General features: G+C 37.8%; 1 protein-coding gene across 4 annotated transcripts in view; it reads left to right on the plus strand.

The window, feature by feature from the left end:
- The window catches only part of adamts3 (ADAM metallopeptidase with thrombospondin type 1 motif, 3), a 214,793-nt gene extending 207,901 nt beyond the window's left edge, over nt 1-6,892 (plus strand). For 3 of the 4 annotated variants that reach the window (XM_087251131.1, XM_087251134.1, XM_087251132.1), the window contains one exon: nt 2,565-6,892. In XM_087251131.1, coding sequence (XP_087107257.1) covers nt 2,565-3,043 — 479 coding nt within the window. In that variant the 3' untranslated portion in view covers nt 3,044-6,892. 4 annotated transcript variants of the gene reach the window in all.
- The last annotated feature ends 12,654 nt before the right edge of the window (nt 6,893-19,546 follow it).

Below are 19,546 nucleotides of genomic sequence, written 5' to 3' on the forward strand. Positions count from 1 at the left end.
ACGTTTGTTATTCGTAGTTCTCTCATTTTCACTCAATCCTTCGCTTTTTTAAAACAAACCCCATATGCTAAAAATTGAACGTTTGAATGTGTTTTGCACAGCATTTTCTTTTTCTACTGATTTGCAGTGCCCACGGCACAGAAAAACACTGTTTCTTAGCAAACATTAATACCCAACTTTGTTCAGAGAACTGGATTTTTCTCAAGTCATTCATGAGTAATGCTCAGCTGGTCAGTTTTATTTGTTAGAACACACCGTGCCTTGAGCCAAGTGATAAGAGTGAGAAATTTGGAATGAATCTCAGCAGACGTCATTGTGAACACAGCTTCCTTTATGCCTCTGCTTGCATGATGCTTCCACTAATTTCTGTTTAATAGCTTTTGCTGCACTTGGATGACATCCATCACAGCGGAAGATTAACAAAACACACACCCTTTACAAAAGGCAATCTTGCTGTACACTGCTTAACTTTTCAGCTGTGTATAAAGCAAGACTCCTGAGGGAGGTAGAGGCATTTTGTTTCCTTTCATATGTAAAACACTAAGCAGTTGGTGGTTCGCATGGTGACAAATAGTCTGTAATCCAACTTCAAGGACCATAATGACTCTTCCATGACTTCTATTAATTGAAAGTCATTGTGACCTTTTTATTGAGGGCTGCAGGATTTTCTGTTGGGCTTTTGGCTTTGTGTGTGGAATAAGACAGTGAGAGGTGGTATGAACAAATGGGTAAGGTTGAGGGGATCAAGAAATAACAAAAATCCAAGTCACCCACACGTATGTGTCACCAAAAAAATACATATGACTTGACAGACCACATTATGTATGTGAGACCTTTAAGTTTAATACGACCTTCACGCTCACTTACATAACTGTCTTTTAAAAAAACTGCGAGGATTGCTCACCTAAAGAATGACAATTTATTTAACTCTCATGTAGACCCAAACATGAATGACTTTTCTTATTGAAAAATTGCAGTAAACTTTTACATCCCTCCCCCACACAGTCCCTCTCCATCATCCAGTTTATCCTAAACATGAGTCATGCTTTATTATATAAGAACTGTAATGCTACTTGTGTGGTTAAACGTGTTAGAGACGTAGTGTTTCCTTAGTATGCATGCGTTTCACATGTACAGTCAGAATTTTTAGCCCCCTTTGATTTTTCTTTTCTTTTTTAATATTTCCCAAATGATTTTAAACAGAGCAAGGAAATTTTCATAGTATGTCTGATAATATTTTTTCTTCTGGAGAAAGTCTGATTTGTTTTATTTCAGCTAGAATAAAAGCAGTAAAAAAATTAAATATATATATATATATATATATATATATATATATATATATATATATATATATATATATATTAGTTTTTTTTTTTTTAGGTCAAAATTATTAGCCCTCCATATTGTTTTTCGATAGTCTACAGAACAAACCACTGCCATACAATATTTTGCCTAACTACCCTAACCTGCCTAGTTAACCTTAATTAACCTAGTTAAGCCTTTAAATGTCACTTTAAGCTGTATTGAAGTGTCTTGAAAAATATCTAGTCAAATATGATTTACTGTCATAATGGCAAAGATAAAATAAATCAGATATTAGAGATGAGTTATTAAAACTATTATGTTTAGAAATGTGCTAAACAAATCTTCTCTCTGTTAAACAGAAATTGGGGGGGAAAAACAGCGGGGCTAATAATTTAGGGGGGCTAAAAGTTCTGACCAACATCAAACTGCACCCATAAACAGCGCAAAAGTCCAGCATCTTCACATTGGCACACTGTCTTAACTGCAGTTGACTGACATTTGTCCTGGGAGCTCTGTACAAAGGTAGCGGTGCTACTGACACATGCTCAGGAACCCTATGTAATATCTAGTGTATATATCAATGGTAGACTATAAGGTTAGAGTTAGTGTAGTTGACCTACATGGAAAAATTCGTATAGTCTAATACTTTAGTAAATTAGTAGATGTACTAGTACTCTAATAGTAATTTTTGTGTATGTGGATGCAATGCAATTTATAGTCAACAAAAATGTGCAAAATAAAGTATACCTTTGAGCTTCTTATTCTTTTGGTCTTCTTTTTTTAATTATCATAGTTCATGAGCACTAGTCATTCATTGCATAGTTTGTTTTAAATACTACAGTCTCCAGGCTCACTATGTTCCACACACCAGTGTTTAAGCACAAGTACAATTGTTGTCCGGCCAGCTTTTTATAGGGTCCAGAAATAATGATTTATGACAGCACACAGAGCTCTTTATTAGCACTGTTTGCTATTTGCTTTTTGGATCTGAAAGACAATTTCTTATCAGATTTCATAAAAAAAGGACTACCAATGTACCGCCTTGAATATTGTGGTTGAAAATATCAATTAAATGATTCTATTACCATTGTACAATGTTCGTCTGTTTGGCTGCATCTTAAGAGACATAGCTCGTTCTAATATTTTCTAATATTCATGATATACAGATTAATAGTATCTTTTATTTTAAAAAGCTGAATCGTCTTTGAAAAAATGCATATAAAACAGCACTAAATAAAAGCCTTCTGCTTCTCTGACAGATGAGCCGTGCGGAGGAGACAAGTCCATATTCTGTCAGATGGAGGTTCTGGCACGTTATTGCTCGATTCCAGGCTACAACAAGCTCTGCTGTGAATCCTGCAGTAGGAGAAGTGGCACTTTTGCTCCTCTTCTGCACGAAGCTGCGGAAACAGAGGAGGAACTTCGCTTCGGTTCAGCCTCCCAACTTCTGGAGACGCTTTCAGCTGCTGCTAATGGATCTCTGAAAGTCCCGCAGCAGCACCAGCGGGGATCCACGTCGCAAGGCCAATTTTCCAAGCAGGCCGCCACTCCCCCGCCTCGCAAACACAATACAGAGAACAGCAAGACTCAAAAGCGCCTCAAACCCAGCGCTAGAAATCTTCCTGCATTGTCAATCCATAGCTCGTGGAGCGAGGACGGCGTTAAAGATGCACCGATGCAGCTGGAAAGTTTCCAAGAGAGTCAGTGGCCGACAACATCTTCTGAGGTGGAGAGATGAAGGAAAGTTTGTCTCATTTTTCCCCTCTTTGGACTCTCTCTTTCTTTTATTTGTCTGTTGTAGATATAGACCTTTAACATTCATCTTTCCCTTCAGATCATCCTCAAGATATTTAAAAGCAGGAGAGAGTAAAGTGCTGGTTCACTTTGAAATGTTCTCTTTTTCCCCCAGTAGCAGCAGTTGTCTTTAAAACACACTTGTCAGTCACACATAGTTGTGATGGGGAATGTGCCAAAGGAGTTTTCGCGATGAGATCCTCTAAGCAGTCTGGTCTATGGGGGTTTGGTGTTGTGTACAAGCTCTGGTTGTATCAACTTCTTGATCGTAAAAGTTTTATTTTTACCAACTCTAGACATGCTTGACCAATTGATATTTATGAACGTTCCTGTAAATACTGTATATGAAAAAAAGTCAGTATTATTATAATTTTTTTCAAAAATACAAGCTGAGGATATTTTAAAAAGAAGAGATTCAGGAGCATTATTGGTGCTTTTTTATATATTACAAGCGATTTAAGAATTTGATAAGAAATGAAACACTGAAGAACAGTGTGAGCCCAGGAAAATAAAAAGCATTATGTGAAATAGCATTACAATAGCCTTAGAATTTTTACTTTTATTTTTGAAAACATTTAATAAAAGCAGCTTCTCTGCTAGCCATCAGTCAAATCTTAATCCACATGGACTGTGATTTATTTTATTTGTTTACTGTCTTCTTCCTGAAGAATTTATTTACCCCAACTTGTTTTACCATGATGTTAGGGCTTTTCTTTAATGCTTGGCTTTTTGGTTCTATGAATTTATCTTTAGAGAAGAGTTAAGAGTTCAGTCATGATATAGATGGCCCATCACATATACAGCTGGGGAAAGACGATTAAGAATCTACTTGAAAACAGTCTAAGGATTTAACAGTTATGTTTGAGAGAAGGTGGTGGCATAATGGCTCGGTGGTTAGCACTGCCACCTCACAAAAAGAAGGTCACTGGTTTGAGTCCCGACTTTCTGTGTGGAGTTTGCCTGTTCTCCTGGGTGCTCTGGTTTTCCCCCACACTCCAATGACATGCACTATTAGTGCATTGGGTAAAACAAAATTGACCTTGGTGTATGACTGTGTGTGTGTGTGTGTGTGTGTGTGTGTGTGTGTGTGTGTGTGTGTGAATATGAGAGTGTATGAGTGTTTCCCAGTACTGGGTTGCAGCTGGAATGGCATCTACTGTGTAAAACATATGCTGGAATAGTTGGCAGTTCATTCTGCTGTGGCGACCCATGATAAATAAGGGACTAAGTGGAAGGAAAATTAATGAATGAATGTTTGAGAAAAAAATACACAATTCTTGAAAAATATTGATGACATTTCTTCTAAATTTCAAACGAGAATTAAAAATGTACACTCACTAGCCACTTTATTAGGTACACCTTATTCGTACCAGGTTTGACCCCAAGTGTCACCTGGTGACACTTCAGTTGTAACGAGTGGGTATTTGAGGTATTGTTGCTGCCTTTATATCAGCTGGAACCAGTCTGGCCATCTTCCTCTGATCTCTGGCATCAACAAGGAATTTGCACCCACAGAACTGCCGCTCTTTGGGCTATATTTCCTTCTTTTTTTTTGTTCACTATTCTCCATGAACTAAAGAGATGGTTGTGTGTGAAAATCCCAGTAGATCAGTTTCTAAAATCCTCAGACCAGCCCGTCTGGCACTAACAACTATGCCACATTCCAAGTCACTTAAATAACCGTTCCTCCCCATTCTGATGCTTGGTTTGAACTGCAGCAGATCATCTTCACCATCGTTGTATCTCAATATGCGTTCTTTAGTGGTGTTGCGTCCTTGTGTTCTCATGTAACATCAACATCTTCAGCTGCCAAAGTTCAGTTCCAATACTTAAGACCGCAAGAACAGAGGATGCGTGAAAGTTCCCGTATGTGTTCTTGATATCGAGGATGCACTGATGCAAACTTGAGCACCGATCTCACTCTGGAAGTCCCAGAAGTCATTGTGACTGGAGGTGGGAAGCGCAGCATTTTATTTAGATTTATTATTAAAGTTCAGAGATATAACTTATTTACCTCAGGAGTTTCCCTAAATGAGATGGTAAATATAAACATCACCATGGACATCTTAAAAAAGGAGTAAACACATTTATATGTTTTATTTATATTGTGCAATGTATATTTATAATGTTTTTTTAAGCATAGTATATATTTTGAAAAGGGGAAAAACAATAAATCATTGTATGAGTAATGTAATGTTTAAAAAAATAATCCATTTAAAATCTGTAAAGTCACGTTATCATCAGGAAGAACTCAATATCTAATTTCTCACAGCATGTGTTCTCTGTTCTCTCGAGTTTGTTCTTCCAAGAACACCTGGCAAGACCGGTCTCCACAAGAACACAACTCCGTTCTCTGCGTTCTTGGAATTGAGAGACAGCACATGTCTACATGCCTAAATGCATTGAGTTGCTGCCATGTGATTGGCCGAATGTGATTAGCATTAATTTTGCGTTAACGAGTAGTTGGACAGGTGTATCTAATATGGCCAGTGAGTGTAAGTCAACATGACACCTTTAGTGATTTTATTCAAATGTAAAAGATCTACTTGATAGTTTTGTTTGAAATGTGAAAGAAATGTCATCAGTTGTTTTTTTTAGAATAAAACTAAAATTATTTTTTTTTACTCAAACTCATAACTAAAAATAGTAAATCCACAGAAACCTGGCATTTTTCAAGTGGTCTCTTAACAGTTTTTTCCATTAGTTGTATATAGACAAGACTTTGAAAGAGTAAAGCTGGACTTTGTGAAGATCTTATACTGTGAGACACTGCACAAGATATCTCACTTATCTGAGGGAGAGGAAAGCTATTTATTTTTATAATCGAGGGTTATTTCTCAACCACAATGCATCTGACTGCAATACCAAGGAAACCAGTTAATCTGTCAGTGGAGTTCAGATGTTCATAAGGTAAACACACATTCATCTGTGTGCCACTGTTAAGCTATTGTATATACCATTGAGAACTTTTACAGTATTTATTAAGATTCAAAGTTCAACATCATGTCTTTTCTGCAACATTTTCTGTTACTTCAAACCAAAAACACAAGCTTCCATCGAATAAAAACAGTAGCTCATAAAAGTAAACAAACATAGACGTACATAGACTTTTCCTGTTGTTTTTACTGGCATTTTAGCTCTAATAAAACACATGCTCAGTTTTTGAGATGTAATAATAAGGGAACGCTGCTTCACAGCTGTTTTAGAATAGAAGTATTGAAGAGAACTCCCAAAACAAAACTGTCATTTACAGTGACTCTTACTGTCCTTTACCCACAAATTCCCCAATCCTACACGAAACTGTTTTCCAGTTCATTCGTAGCTTTAACTTTAAAAGACAAAATTTTAGTGGATTTTGAACCTAGAGTAGACAATAGGCATACAGACAGCATACTTTTTCTGTGAACATCATTCAATCAGTTGAATCTGAGGCGAACGGCGTGTGCGTTTTCATTTTATTGGCATTCACTTTCTGCAATTTGTTTGCTAAAATAGACGACATGCCTTCAGAGACCCAAAAGAATGCAAGATAGTAGATATTAAATTGACAATCCCTAAGCCGCAGACAGACACCCCATTATAAAAGGATAAATCTATTTATCCTCCCATTTTCATGTCCGTTTAAGTGTTAATTGTTGTTCTGGCTTACAAAGACACTTTCAGTTGCTAAACGCTTGCAGTCATTTCTTTTTTGTTTAGTTTGTACTTTTGTTAGTTGTAATGAAAGTGTACACTACTGAGGCTGTTTGTTGTAATGGGGAGCACATAGCAATAAAGAAAATAATAAACATCATACTGTCTTTTGAGAGTTTTTTTTTTTTTTGGTCAGATTTAAAGTTATATTCATAATGTTCTTTACAGTGAAACTTTTTATTTTCATATGCTTTAAATATGAAAGGGTCATAAAACCCCTTCTTTCAGTATAAGTCTACCTCAGATTTGTTTCATAAAATGCTTCATGATGGGCGTGGAGTGCTGCAAACAGAAGGAGGAGTGGGGGTGGCCAGCAGAGCAAGGGAAAAAGAGGGGAGCGAACAAATCACAAATTGAGACACAAACCGTGAGGAGACCCCAGAGTTTAAAGTTTACATAGTTAAAATCTAAAAAAATAAATAAATAGTAAGTAATTTAATGCCCTGTACATATGTTATTCATAGTTTCATATACACATGACCACCGTTTGTCATATCATTATAAAGATTTACTTCTTCATAGGACTTCTTTTCTCCTCGACCCCCGGGTCTGAATGCAGACACAATGGATAGCAGTGCAGCAGGTCTTTTGCCCTGTCTATTTCAACCATTAGCCCTGGAGGATTTTAAATAAAAGCGAACACAGCAGCATGGATATAGGCGATGTGTCTGAATGGTAACAAACTCAACTGATAAAAGACAAAAAAATAAATAAATGAAACAAACCAAGACCATGGAAACAAACGTGATCCTTCATCAATGGCAGAATACTGCGCGCTGTGCGCTGACGCAATCTCACAACTTGGCAGATTTGCCTTGCTTTCGGAAAGCATGTGCTCTTATGAATAATTAAGAAGCAGGGTCTTCTCATAGGATAAGAAAACTCAGCTATGATTACTAATGAGAAACCAACACATCATCTCTGGACAGGCAAACAAGAGCTCTGTCACTGAGTTTGATGCCCCAATAATTATTGTTTAAACCTGGAAGATAAAATTAGCTGACAAAAGCTCAAAAGTATTCAGTTTTTCAACAGGTGCTGACGTTGTCTGAAATGACGCTCAACATTTATTTCTAGGGTTTCTTGAACCTTCTAAACCATAACAAATATGTACCCTGGGAAATTAACTCTGTGTGGTTTGCATGTTCTCCCTGTGTTGGCGTGGGTTTTCCTCCGGGTGCTCCGGTTTTCCCCACAGTCCAAAGACATGCACTGTAGGTGAATTGGGTAAGCTATATTGTCCATATTGTATGCACGTGAATGAGTGTGTGTGGGTGTTTCTCTATGCTGGGTTGCAGCTGGAAAGGCATCCGCTGCGTAAAACATATTCTGGATAAGATGGTGGTTCATTCTGCTGTGGTGACCCCTGATGAATAAAGGGACTAAGCCAAAGGAAAATGAATGAAAAAATGAAACTAACAACTGCCTAAACGAACAATGTTTTTGTGTTTTTAACATAGATTTGCATGTATTGAGCGAACCCTGAAATCACATACAGTATGTCAGAAATTATTCATTTACTTTATTTGTTTTCGTAGACTCTTTCTGGTAAATAGGTCAAACATCAGTAAATGGAGGTGCGTCGCTAGTGCCCTAGTAAAGTGTATAAATTAAGAGTGGTAATCCCAGAATAAATACGTTATTCTCTATGTGCAACCAAACCAATGCTGATGAAAGCAATGTAGTTTAATCAAACAGCAAATATGTGAGCAGAAAAAAACATATCCGCGTGCCTCACGCACACCGCTCCTGATTGACGCTGGCGTGCTGCTTTGCTCCCAGTCCGGTTGTGTACATGCATGCCAAAAAAATAGCCCCGCCGCTCATGCAATATAAAACCAGCACGCAGTTTTGCAAGTCGACACAAAGTTTAAATTATATGACGGTGATCTTATTTATACAGCATGGCTTCTGATTTGATCCTGTTGTTTTTGGTATGAAGCAGTCGGGTCTAAGACAACACACAACAGATAATTCTATAAAACATCTTTTTTGTATCATATCGAACTTTCTATAGAATTTTATTTTAATGAAATCAATATTCATGCAAAAGATTTCTTAAATATCTTAGCATACCTCCAGTTGTGTCTTTAGACTGTTTTCCAGTTACATGAGAGGGTGCTGTGCCCCATTAGAGCTTTATGTCTAGCAATTCTCCTGGGTACATGTATTATTTTCTGAATGAAATTTCAAAGTGACTGAATTTTATTTATTTATTTATTATTATTATTATTTTTAGGGTTTGAAGGGTTGATTTAAACCAAAATTACAACTTACCATTTGAAATTTCACTCTAAATCCATGAGAATTTTTTTTTTTTTTTTTTTTTGTTAAAGCACCGTCGTCGCCTCACAGTAAGAAAGTCATTGGTTTGAGTCCTGACTGGGTCAGTTGTCATTTCTGTGTGGAGTTGGCATGTTCTCCTGTGTTCACGTGGGTTCCCTCTGGGTGCTCCAGTTTTCCCCACAGTCCAAAGACATGTGCTATAGCTGAATTGGTTAAACACAAAATTGACCATAGTGTATGCGTAAATGTGAGTGTGTATGGGTGTTTCTCAGCACTGGGTTGCAGCTGGATGGGCATCCTCTGTGTAAAACATATGCTGTAATAGTTGGCGATTCATTCCCCTGTGGCAACCCCTGGTAAATAAGGGACCAAGCCTAAGGAAAATAAATAAATGAAAAGTTAATGAGATTTTGGTATGAACTAATCCTCCAAGTGTACAGTCATGCTATTTAATAATTACAATCGTTAAATTTTTTTCCTTAGAATGCTTTTAAAAATAGCAGACTAGGAAACTCTTTTCTTGGTTTCTGCATTTCACTCATGCCTGTCTCCCATTATTCCGGATTACTACATCTTTCCATGTATTTAAACTGACTGCATTAGTGCTAAAATGTTTCTTCTCTATGCCTAAAACATGAAAAAGTGAGCAGGTAATGTGAACTTTCCCATTGTACTTATGACATACTGTAAGTAAGGCTGTTAGAGTGCAGTGTGACTCAACCATTGAACTATCACAGTTTGCCTTCTCAAGCCTCACACATGACCCCATTAAAGCCAGACTCTTTAAGCCTCCCATGAATCAGAGATAAAATCTTGTCAGGGACTTCACACAGTTCCAATTTTTGGTGCAGATTATCTAGTAATGTGAGGCATTTAAGGATTCAATCTTGCACCTCGCAATCTTCTCAAACTCGAATCGCAGTCTCCCTGATCAGATCAAACGTGTTTGATATTCAGGATTCTCCCCATTGCTGTCTTCAAATAATGAACAATTCATTCCCCTTTTAAGTCTTCTATTTGCAAAAATTGCCTGTACTGTACATTGGCAACAGCCATCTCGCACATCAAAACAAACGCGCTTCTTGTCACTCTGAAAGAGCATTTGCAAGATTGTACATCCATGGAGAGGAAGGCCATGAAGAGGCCCCAAAAAAACTTTACCATCTGGCAATTCAGGAAGAAGTCCATTATAAAATGAGGAAGAATCCATTGACATATGGCACTGAAACTGACCATATTCCAATGAATGCTACAAGATTCCTTGTATTTACAATTTTAAGTTAAGTGGTTGTAAACAATTAGTTTGGGTTGAATTTAAACAAATAAATTAAGTTGAACATTACTAAATAGGTTTGTTAAATTCAACATATATATTGTTTGCAACAATTTTGCGGACATCGTTTTTTTCAGTGTAGTTGACACAAACCCGAGAGCACATTACAGTAAGAGCATCTTTTATTGAGTGAAGTACAGAAAATGGATGCTGCTAAATAAAGAACATGTGCTGCTGTATTTATTAAGGGCACTCAGATGATTCATTCATTCATTTTCTTATTGACTTAGTCCTTTTATTAATCCAGGGTCGCCACAGCGGAATGATGCCCTACCAGCCACAACCCATCTCTGGGAAAAATCAACACACAATTCACACACACACACTCATACACTACGGACAATTTTGCCTACCCAATTCACCTGTACTGCATGTCTTTGGACTGTGGGGGAAACCGGAGCACCCGGAGGAAACCCACGTGAATGCTGGGAGAACATGCAAACTCCACACAGAAACGCCAACTGAGCCAATGCTCGAACCAGCGACCTTTCTGTAGTCTGCAAAAAATGTGTCAGCATGTCTTCAGGTAACATTTAATGTTGTCTTAGTTAAAGTTAGTGTGTGTATTCACTAGCATGAACAATGCATTTATTACAGTTTTAATACATCTTTGTTAATGTTAATTAATGGAAATATCGCTGTCCATAAAACAGCGAAAATAAGTCAAAGGCACTTCAAAATATTAAAAAGCTTTTATCGACTCTATTCTTTAAAACTGAGCCTACACATTTGCATTGGACTTACTTTTGCTGTTTATTCCAATAGTATCTGGATGCAGCCTTGACGATGCAAGCTGAGACTGTATATCTCAGTGATGCAATGTCATACACAATGTGTCATGGGTCAGGTTTGATCAGGATTTCTCTGTCTCAGTCTGTTGTGAGCCTCTGCTGCTCCTTACAATCAAGCGCTGGTGCATACATTATTCACCTGTAATGGTGAGTAAACAATGTAATGGAGTAACCAGGCCCAATTCCAATTCTAATTTAGTACCCCTACCTCTACCTCTTGGCCCTTAAAACCAAGGAAAGGGCTTGATACATTTACCCCTAACGCCCCATTCACACGGGGCTTCAGCGTCAACGCTTGACTGAAGGCGTGTCTGAAGTTGGGGCTTAAGCGATCGTCATAAAGCGTCAGCCAATGAAATTCAGTCAGCAATAGGCCACTGTCTGAGCTGGTGTATTTGCATACAGCGATCTGATTGGCTGACGCTTCCATTGGCGCTTGAAAAGTTGAGCTAGTCCCAACTTCTGCAGCGAGCAACGCTTCTGAAGCAGTGCCGACGGATCCACAATGCATTTCGGCAAGGCCTGACGTCACTCATTCAAAGTAAATGGGAAGCGTTGACGCTGACGCCCCGTGTGATTGGGGCGTAAGAATTGGGAAAGCACTACAGCACCTGCACACACCATTATATGTCATAGCAAGCTCTTGCTTCATATGAGATCAGACAATCGCGACTGCTGTAGTTATTCCTGTTGTGCTATTTTTTTGGTGTTTATCTTCAGGAAATCGCTGAAGGCATATATTATGTTATCATAATGATTTAATGTGGCAATAAGATCGTAACTGTACTGCACATTTATACAGTGACTATATTTATCTATGTAAATACACCAAAAACAACATTAACATTATAGTAGACACTGTAAAAAGCTTATTCTCAGCCACTAGACTTTTCTGACAGGGTGGTCGAGTGTCAGAATGTTGTGGGACTGCTGTACAGGAGTTATTATTATGAATTATAGATATTGAAATTTAGTTGTTATTTTAGCATTTTTTTTAAGTATGACAGTAAAACACATACATGGTTATGAATATATTAAAACGTGTTTGTTGTAAAAATTCGTAATAATGACCAAAAAATTCTAATTTGTGGATTTCCTTACTTCAGAGTACTGCGATCCTGCTCTTGTGGCTGGTGTATTCTGAGAAATTTCTTACCCCTTGGTTTCGAGTGTGGTCCGAAAAAAAAACTTTGTTTGAAAGGCTATTCACCCCTTTCCCTTAGCCCTACACCTTCAAGCTAAAGAGAATTGGGACACCCCTACCCCTTCACAGGAATGCGCAAAATGAGAAGTAGTGGTAAGGGGAAGGGCTAAAGGGGTAGAATTGGGATTGGGCCTTGTACTTGCCCTCTTTTGTTACTCATTGCCAGATTATTGTGTTCATTAAACCTTACTGACACTCTCTTGCTCAACAAATCCTTAAGATACTTTTGCAGTCCTTATTTCCAGTCTAGTCTAGTCCGGTATCTTAATTTACTTTATTTGCTTACCTGTGATCTGCGCAGTCACCTCGCGGTTGAATCCAGCTCCTCACCTGCGCTCACCAGCTCCAGCACTCGCTCCACTCCGAGGGAGCCGAGGTGGATTTTCTGTTGCCTTCATTCAGTCTGCGTTCCCCCACTGGTGATCGGCGAACGGCAGCTGCCTTTGTTCTTCTTTATATTAAATAAAAGTCTCAATTGAACTTTATTATTCTCTGTTTTCTGTCTGCACTCAATGGAGCTAGTGACGTCACTGTGGGTTAGGTGAGCACATGTGGAGAAAAAGGAATTTGTTTTATTACTTTTGTGTCATTATTATTATTGTTTTTTTAAAAATGTTTAGATTACAACAGATTAATCAATCTTTTTCTTTTGAATGATACCAAATATTGACCAAGCATACTTCTTCTTTTTTTACTCTGTTGCATACTTTTTAGAAGGAACAGATGACAAGCGGGAAATAGAAGAATAATGGTGCTTTCACACCTAGACTTTTGTCTTGGAACCTGTCTCCTTTGCCTAGTTAGCGCGGTTCATTTGACATATGTGAATCTAGCATTCGCACTCGGATCCGCACCAAAACAATTGTTCCGAGATCGCCTGAATGAGGTAGTCTCGGCTCGATTGAAACGAAATCTGGAGCAGATTTATTGTAGTGAGAAAGCTATATGATCCGAACCAGGCTATATCACAGTGTATTATGGATATGTAATAGGCATATACGGCTATATGAACAGAGATTTCTGAGGCGTGATGTCATTCCTATGTGAGTTTATGTCAAATACGAAAGTGAAAGCATGCTGAACTATTAACGAGAGCGTTTTATCTGCTGTTCAACTGCAGTCATTTTTTATCTGTTATTTCTCTCTGTAATGTAAAGGCTATAATGCATATAAGCCAAGCTAGGTACTGTATGAGAGATTCTTACCTCTGTGGGTCTCATTCATTCATTTTTTTGTCAGCTTAGTGCCTTTATTAATCCGGGGTCGCCACAGCAGAATGAACCGCCAACTTATCCAGCAAGTTTTTACGCAGCGGATACCCTTCCAGCCGCACCTCATCTACACACACACACACTACGGACAATTTAGCCTACCCAATTCACCTGTCCCGCATGTCTTTGGACTGTGGGGGAAACCGGAGCACCCGGAGGAAACCCACGCGTACGCAGGGAGAACATGCAAACTCCACACAGAAATGCCAACTAAGCCGAGGCTCGAACCAGCGACCCAGCGACCTTCTTGCTGTGAGGCGACAGCACTACCTACTGCGCCACTGCTTCGCCTCTGTGGATATCACCATTCAAAATTAAAGAGCAGCTTATCGTCATCAATTTAAATAAGGACGCATCACAGCTGAGCGGGACTCTGAAAAATAAACCGTGAAACTCTGACCAATGTAAGGGGAGTTTATTTGCACGTGACTTGTTTAGCTCTTTTGGTCTGTTTAGAAACTTTGCCATGTGAAAGCGGACCGCACCAAGAACAAAAATAAAGATTGTAACAATTTTAACCCGTTTCGGACCAAAGGATTTATCCACAAGTCTAAAAGCACCATTAGAATAAATACAGTGGGGAATCTGCTCCAGACACGTCTAATAAGAAGTTTAGACATATCACAAGGAGCTGTATTCGTGTTGTGCAATATATTTAAGGTACACTTAACTGTTCAGTTCTGGTATGCTGAGAAGGGTTGCAGAAAGAAGAAGTATGTTTGGGTACAAGACTGTAGGACTGTAGAATAACATATAAGGGACGTAACACCAACATTTTAAATCAGTTGTGTATATTTGTTGGAGTCAGGGAAATGTAAGTTAGTTGCGAACCTTCTGATTGTAATTCTTGTATTGCATTGGGGTAATGTAACCCAGAGCTCTGTCCGCAAATTATTCATTTGTATGTAATAAATGACTAATATTTTGACATTGAATAAAACCCTCTCCAGACCTTTTTTTTCTTAAGCACGCATGGAATTGGCTAGATATTCCAACACGCATCAAAAATCATTGGATGCAGCTCAGACTGCACTGCACCAGGTCTGCATCCAGACCCTACACATTTATTCTGATGAATTCCCGATCCAAAGACACATTAATTAAGCTACCTATTATGCCCTAAGTCTAGGGGAAAACAACATGGGCATAATAAACGGAAAAACAAATGTGTTGGGGTGTTGGATTTCCTAAACCAAAGAAAAACTAAATACAAAAGATTCCCCTTCAGTCGACAATCAAACTCGGACACTCAGTTGAGAGTATATGAATAGATTTATTATAGAAAAAAGTCATAAATATAAATGAGCATCTCTTCAGGGTGGCCACAGGCCAGAGTAACAAAGAGAAGAATCTATAAAGTAAAAAAACTAAAATTACCAATAAATCCTTAAAGAAAAATACAGGAAGCTTACCTTTCTCCCTAAACATAAACATAATCAAAAGTAATCAAACAAATAGGCAGGCCACCCCTACAAGCTCAAGCTCTCAAAAGAAGTTGAACGTATGAACAATGGTACAAAACTGAATGCTGGTCGTTGGCCGGAGGGGTAAGTGAAATCCTGGAGCTCCACTCCCAGCAACGATCGCAGCACTAGAGAGCTCCCCGAACCAAGCCGGAAATTCCTTTTTATACAGGCTGAAATGGAAACCTATGGGATAACAGAAAAAAACAACAAGGCGGGACAAAGAAAAAGACACATGCAATACACAATAAAAATAAACAAATAAATAAAATTTAGTCGTAACACTACCGCTAAACACTTTTTGTTTGATTTTAAATTTTTTCATACAGTAAAGCTGTCCATTGTTGTTAACTCACAGTACATTAATGTTAACAAGCCTTAATTTACATTTTATTGATACATTAGATGTCTACAAATTAAGATAAATACATTTTGTACAAGTATTGTTCATTATTAGATCATGCAGAAAATACATTAACTAATATAACTCTATTTTAAAGTGTGACCCATATTCAGTAAACCACATTTCACTGTTTACTAAGTTGTTTCAAACATCTTGATTGTGACTGATCAATCTAGGCATTTGACAGCTTTATAGAGTATTTCTGAATAATAAGTGTTCATCATTATGTGGCGCTTCTTTTTGAGTCTGCACCTTATACGCAAGCACACAGTACATCATTCTATATAAATCATTTGTTAACCTGTCTACTGCAGTAAGACATTATTAACCTTGCTTCCTAGAAATACAGCTGAGCTCAGATAGGACAAAATTGGCGAGGCGAGATTTGTCTCAACCGAAATGAAAAACTAACAGCGCCATGTTTTATCTTTAGCCCTGTATCCAATATCCTGCTGAGAACACATACTGATGTTTTATCTGCCGAAGAACTGACAAATAACGGTTACATGATATCTTGCTAGAAATGCTTTAGCCAATAAGCGTACTTTTCATTGATTTTCCATTATTAAATCACAATGTCCTGCACAAAGGCTGCTGATTTGAAACAATCATGATCAGTGAAATTACAGTTTATAAGCATCTCTTGTATTGGACTGATTTCTGCAAAGCCCTGGTCTCAGGGACATCTGTGTTATCTCTGTAATGATGGCTGTTCATGGTATGAGCACAAATGCTTAGTGAAAGCGGCTAAAATTGTTCAAAAGTTGGAGCTGACAAACAATATCGTGGGCTTCTCTGACACCACAGCTATTCTCATCGTCTCAATGCTTCAGCAATTTAAAAGCTCATTATTTTTTGAGTGTAGCTGATATATTACGTGGGTTAATATTTTTTCTAACCAACTTTCATCTCATGTTCTCCACAATGAGGATTCTTACAGTATATAATTAAATGGTAAACATTGGTAAGTTTTTTTCATAATTATTTTGGCATCTCTTGTTTTACAATCTGTATGACTGATTCAGGTTGACAAACACATTAGCACTACCTCTTTCCTCTCATAACAGGGGAGAAACTTCAAATGCTCAATACTCAAATGTGATCATACAGGAAAGAAAATAGCAGCAATGTTTTTTTTTTTTTTTAAATGCATCACCAATATATTCATTCATTCATTCATTCATTCATTCATTCATTTTCCTTCAGCTAGGTCCCTTATTTATCCAATAGTTATGCAAGCTGAGATTGCATCATGCGATGTCACACACAATGCACTCAAATGGAGCTAGTGACGTCACTGTGAGGGGTAGGGTTAGGCGTGGGGTTAGGTGAGCCTATAAAAAGCATTAGATGCAGCCCAGATTGCACTGCATCAGGTCTGCATCCACACCCATCTCTATTTATCAGAAGTTACCACAGCAATAGTACTGCCAAATCTTTCGGCATATGCTTTTATGTAGCGAATGCCCTTCTAGCAGCAACCTAGTACTGGGAAACACAAATACACACTTTCATTCGAACAATCATACACTATGGCCAAGTTAGTTCATCCAATTCACTTATACTGCATGTCTTTGGACTGTGGGGGAAACCTCTAGAACACAGGGAGAACATGCGAACTCTACACAGAAATGCCAACTCTAGCTCAGTGATCTTCTTGCTGTGAGGTGACAGTGCTAACCTTTGTAAAGTAACTTTTGATAAAATGTAGCTTTTCTAGTAGCTTTTTTTTTTCCAGCAACAAGCGGAGTAGCTTGCTTTTTGAACCTGCACTGGTCTGAAGCCACATAGGATCACATATTTTCAACAGAGTAAATCCCACATCTCATGGTTTTACATTTATTTACCTATTAATGTGTGTTATTTTGTAAATACTATTTGTCAAGTAACAGTGGTATTTGAATTCCTGAAGTATTCTACCAGTTGAAACCAGTTGACCTGAAGAACCTTGTGCTCCGATTTCCCCCAAAGTTCAAAGATATGACTTGTAGATGAATTGAATAAACTAAATTGGCCATAGTGTGAGTGGGTGTGAATGGATGTTTTTCAGTACTGGGTTGCAGCCGGAAGGGCATCTACTGTGTCAAACATAGGCTGCATAAGCTGACCGTTCATTCCGCTGTGGCAACCCAGCAGGCCCGTGCAGAGACCGTCCGAAGGGCATGTGCAGGATAATTTTTTGAAGAGCGGGGTGGGGGTGGGGGGGGGTGTTGCGCACGTACTGAAGAGCGGTGTTGTCGCGCGCGTTCTGATCAACTGTGTTGTCGTGCGCGTACTCAAGAGCGGTGTTGTCGCGCGCCTACTGAAGAGCGGGACAGAGGGTGTGCCGCGTCGCGGGGGCACTTTTGATCATTTTGGAAGGGCACTTTTTATCCAAGACTAAAAAGGGCATGTGCACTGCACAGGTTGAGCCCTATGTGTGCACGTGCCTGCAACCCAGTACTGGAAAACATCCATACTACGGCCATTAATAAAGGGACTAATCTGAAGAACTTTTTTTTTTTTTTTCATGTGTTTAACCGAAGCTAATTATTTTGTTTATTACAATGCTACTTATTTTTTTGCAGTCTTGTACTTTAACTCTTGACAGTTGAAAACTGTCACATAACCAGTAATCTGCTCCTGAAAGAGCTGGCATACTACCCTAACGTCATTCAGGAACTACATATCCCAGCACGCCATTGCACACACCAATCACCATTCACTGACTACCCTTATCATGAATTGTTTGGACTATTTATACACATTTCACACGCCAGTCAATGCTGAGTCTTTGTTTGTCAGTACCTGAATGGTTTCGCTTTTTTTTTTTTTTTTTTTTGCATTTTTCAATGCCCTACATGCTACCAGAGTTCTTGTTTTTTGACCTCAGTTGTTTTTGCCTGCACAAATAATCTTTTTCATTAAAAACTGCATTTGGATCCAACCTCTTGTCTTTGTTCCCTTGACACCCGGTGACAGAAAACTACACAAAACAAAAAGCTACAATGTCATATACTCTACTAAATATTTAAATTAAAACAAACATTTGTATGAAGTAACTTAGCTAGCTATTTTCAGAGGTGTTGTTACAGCTTAGCTATTTTCCCGATGAGTTGCTTATCAAGCTATATTTTCATAGTAAGTTTTCAAACACTGAATGTTAATTGTCTGAATATTAATGGCCTCTGACTCCCACATTCACACAGACTTTCTATATTCTATATGTTTTAGCAGTCTTCTGAAAGCTTTAGCAATCTTTATGAAAATCTGGAAACAGCATACATGTCAGGCCATCTAAACTTTTCAATGAATCACAAACACCAGAAGGTTAAATGTAAATGTTTTTCAAGCTTGTCATAGAACTACATGTGTATGCAAATCCACCACCCATGTCCTTCAAGGGCTATTTTTTGGCATGTCCTAGTTTCTTCACTGACCAATGCCTGTACTGAATGTTGTGCTCTCTGCTGTAACTCATTCAATGGTGGCTGCTCAGTGAGAATGCTGAGTGGAGTGTCTGCCATTGAGAGATAAGCCCTTATACTTCTGCAAAATGTCCCTACTGCACACCTTTGTATTATTGCATCGAAGAATTCTCTCTCTCTCTCTCTCTCTCTTTCTCTCTCTCTCACACACACACACACATTTAAATAATGGGTGTCAAACTCATTTTTAGGTCACAGGCATGACTGAACCAAATAACACACAATGCACTTTTTTAGAGCTCATAAAAACCCAGCCTATGTTCAACATGCAATATTATATATATATATATATATATATATATATATATATATATATATATATATATATATATATATATATATATATATATATACATATATATATATATATATATATATATATATATATATATATATATATATATACATATATATATATATATATATATATATATATATACATATATATATATATATATATATATACATATATATATATATATATATATATATATATATATATATATATATATATATATATATACATATACATATAT

This window comes from Danio rerio, chromosome 5 (genome assembly GCF_052040795.2).
Source record: "Danio rerio strain M-AB ecotype USA chromosome 5, GRCz13ab, whole genome shotgun sequence".
Taxonomy (NCBI): domain Eukaryota; kingdom Metazoa; phylum Chordata; class Actinopteri; order Cypriniformes; family Danionidae; genus Danio; species Danio rerio.